Consider the following 3688-nt stretch of genomic DNA (forward strand, 5'->3'; position numbering starts at 1 on the left):
ATACCCAAACAATCCTCAAGCTGGAGGCTATCCTAGTTATTCGTTTGGTTGGAAATAAAGTCAAGTTCTCATCACCGTAGTGAATTTAAAAACAAGTTGTTAGCCATGTTGTTGTGGCTCTCCCATTGTCCATAGCCCCCGACTCCATGACCCCCTCCGCTTTGGATTGACGACTTGTGATTGGTGGAGACGGGCTGGTTCTGTCGTCATAGCCCCGGCACCCATTCATCAGTGGACTTGGGCGTTGTACTCCGCATCTCATTTGCGGCGGGGCCAATTTCTCCATTTACAAACTCAGCTCGAGAAAAAATTGAAAGAATTCGCGTTTCTTTTGCACCTTTGCCACATTTTTGCAAGCTCTCACACGTCCCTTTGCGGTCATTTCGGTTTCGGGCTGATTCCACGGCTTCGCTTGGAGGAGGAGGTGTCTGCGTTTGACTAGAAATTTTGGGGAGGAAGCTTGCGGTCTTTGTTCATTCATTTTGATCGGTTGGGTTCCTTTGTTGTACCAAAAGCATGGGAGCACAAATCTCCAAAACCGCTGGAAAAGAGGAGGCTGCGGTGGAAAAGCCGGCAGAAGGCGCAGCTGTTGCAGCGAAGACAAATGGACAGGTAAATTAAGTTTGAATTATTGAACTCTCAAATCGGGGTTTTGTTTCATTTTATAGCAATGTGTTGCGTCAATGGCGTGCTCCTTGTTCCCTGTAGCGCATCCCCATGCTCACCGGCATTTCAGGGAAAGTGGCCACATGTTAAATTTCACCGGCGAGTGATTTTTTTTCACATTTTTGTACTTTTGTATCAAAAAAATCGTCGTGAGTGGATGCTTTATGAGAAACTCTTCAGATTCATACGTGTATATATTTTTAATCCATCATTTGAATATGAATGAGACCAGACTGCACAACTAATCTGATGAATGTTTTAAATTATACAGTTTTGATCAAATTTCGATTAAAATAAAGCATATTTGAGAACTGTGAGGGTTTTCTGTCTCAATATAGTGGCTTTTTCTGATATTTGGTTGAGATGGGTGCGTGCGGGTATGTGGCCGCTCTCACTGATGGTGGCATGGCCATTTTAAAAAACGATACCACCACGCCTTTGTTGCCAGGTTCCAGAAAGAAACCACATTTTTGCATGCATACGAGCAATGAAATAACATTTTGTTTAATGCACTTAAAACAGGCCGAGGGACGTATTTGCAACTTTAAAAAAACAAACATTTTTCTATTACTTTGGTCGTTAAAAGACGATGAAAAATATACCAAATTTCTTATGGTAACCAAAATCCTCACTGAACCCCCCTGGCGGACCATGGCGGTACTGCAGTCTAACCAGCTAGCCTACTGCTGAGGGCCACAGATCTGTCGTCACTCTCTTAGTAACAGATGTTGCTGCAGTTTTAGGGCTATTTTCCTATTGGTTGCTACCAGAGGCTGAAATTGATTAAATACCAAAGCACGCCAGATTTTTCATGGGTTAGTCTTGCAGCCACATGTTCATATGTAGGCCACTGCTGACCTCATATGCATGGTTACAGGCAGTAAAGGGTTCAAAATGCATTTAAAATGAAAAAGCTTGATGTGCATAAACAAAAATGACATTTTTATGCTATTATTCTTCCAGGAGAATGGCCATGCCAAGACCAATGGGGATGCCTCTCCAGCTGCAGAGGAGGCCAACAAAGCTGATGTTCAGGCCAACGGCAGCACTCCTACCGAGGAGGCACCAAAAGAAGATGGGGAGAAAGTGGAGGGTGCTGAGGCCAATGGTGAGAAGGAGCCTGCAGCCACAAATGAAGAAGCTTCTGCCAAACCGGAGGAAGGCACTCCATCCACCAGTGAGGATGGCAAGCAGAAGAAAAAGCGTTTCTCCTTCAAGAAACCCTCCTTCAAGCTCAGCGGCTTCTCCTTTAAGAAGACCAAGAAGGAGTCTGAGGAGGCAGCAGAGGAGGGAGCAGCAGCAGCAGCAGAAGGAGAGGAGAAACCAGCAGAAGGAGAGAAGGCTGCATCCGAGGAAGCCCCTGCTGAGGAGGCCAAACCTGCTGAGGCTGCCGAGGGAGCCAAGGAAGCTGCAGCTGAGGAGCCAAAAGCCGAGGAGGAGGTGAAGGCCGAGGAACCGGCAGCAGCAGCAGCAGCAGGCGGAGAGGAGAAACCAGCTGAAGCTTCACCTACTGAGCCCGAGACGGCAGCCAGTCCAGAGGCCGCCGCTGAGTAATCCTGCTGAGCAAGAAATGAAGGAGGCGATGGAGCCCGTGTGAAGGAAATGCGAGGACTTGTCTAAAACCAGGGATTTTTTTTGTTCATTATTTTTGTTGGTGTTTGTTTACTATTCTGCAACCATCTCATCCATAATGACTGCAACGTCCTTGGCAGTGATGGACAGGAGGTGTACTGGAGAGTGTGCTGCTTCCTCACTGCTCATTGGTGCTTGCATTTGTGACGTGGGTGAGTGTGAAGGTGTGAATGCGAGTGTGAATGCTTTTCTACATGAAACCATGACTGTGTTGACACATACCTGAATTCGACATATTTATCCAAGTATTTGGTGCTGGGCAATTGGATGTAGCAGCTAAAGCTGTGTCTGCAAGAATTGACACATTGTGATATTTAAAGGGAAAGTCCTAAACCAAGTCTTAAATGTTGTCTTTGCAGTGCACAGTTGTTTACAACTCTTAAACTCAATGCTCCTGTGGACACAACCATTCCTGAATGATCTAGATTTAGTGAACTGTCTAAATAATAGGTGCTCATCACTTCCCATTATTAGATCCCACCATTTCAAAACTCTGTAGTAATGCACGTTGTATAGACTTTGATATTACTGGTTTTATGACTGAGATGTACCTAAATGACTGAAGTTTTTAACAGATTACCCATTGTAAATGAAGTTTTCTTGTTTTTCACCATTTGTAAGATTGAATAAAATTGGGAGATGTTTTAAGCAAATTTTGGATCGCACTGTGATGACTGCAACACCACTGAACACCAGAAAAGACACTCCAATTTAGGGTCAGGGGTGCAATATTTGAACAGCATATTTCTGTAAATAACTCAGCTCCACCATATTAAACCTAAAATGTACCACAGACGTGTTATAGGTGTTACATTTATTTTGTGTGAGCACTACAGAATAAAGGATTTAAGTTTGAATTGGCACTCTGCTCTCATTTGCTGTCCCTCTTGTTACTTTCTGAGAAGTGATTTCATGTGTTTTGTGATTTAAAACACTCATTCTTTACTCTACAGCACCCTCGTGTGTTACATTGAAGAAACAATCTGGATTTTCCACCAGTGAAGAGCATTTACAAAAATAGCACTGAACTGTAGAACCGTATATTCATAAATGAAGACAGCGCAAGATCTCATAATTTGAGGATATTGAATAAGATCAGGCTGTTTGACCATATTAGCAAGACGATAAAACATTCACAAGTTCTTTTGATTCATCCACACCAACTATCCTCTCTTGATTAGTATCCATGTTAAACTGTGATGGCCTACACCGTCAACGCCCCAGTCAAAGCAGCCTGTGATTTCTTTAAGCATCTGTCTTCTTCTTTAACAGCCTCATTTGCTAAGAGACAAAAACGAGATGTTCAGTCGCCCCGCAGTATTTTTAGGAAATTACTGACTTACTCGAGGAACAGCCACAATGTAATTATGTGACGAAGTTCGAGGTAAGT

At 43.6% G+C, this 3688-nt stretch overlaps 1 protein-coding gene across 1 annotated transcript; it reads left to right on the forward strand.

Moving 5' to 3' along the window:
* Nucleotides 1–216: 216 nt before the first annotated feature.
* On the forward strand, nt 217–3155 carry LOC117805767 (myristoylated alanine-rich C-kinase substrate-like). Its single transcript, XM_034674317.1, has 2 exons — nt 217–612; nt 1630–3155. Exons 1-2 carry the CDS (start codon nt 517–519, stop codon nt 2218–2220), a joined length of 687 nt encoding a protein of 228 aa, XP_034530208.1. The 5' UTR covers nt 217–516; the 3' UTR covers nt 2221–3155.
* The last annotated feature ends 533 nt before the right edge of the window (nt 3156–3688 follow it).

Source organism: Notolabrus celidotus, chromosome 22, assembly GCF_009762535.1.
Source record: "Notolabrus celidotus isolate fNotCel1 chromosome 22, fNotCel1.pri, whole genome shotgun sequence".
Taxonomy (NCBI): domain Eukaryota; kingdom Metazoa; phylum Chordata; class Actinopteri; order Labriformes; family Labridae; genus Notolabrus; species Notolabrus celidotus.

Bases quoted from the DNA above. Each gene is read 5' to 3' on its own strand.
- LOC117805767 (XM_034674317.1), top strand. From the start codon at position 517: ATGGGAGCACAAATCTCCAAAACCGCTGGAAAAGAGGAGGCTGCGGTG. The intron at 613-1,629 runs GTAAATTAAGTT...TTATTCTTCCAG, and splicing joins CAGCGAAGACAAATGGACAG to GAGAATGGCCATGCCAAGAC.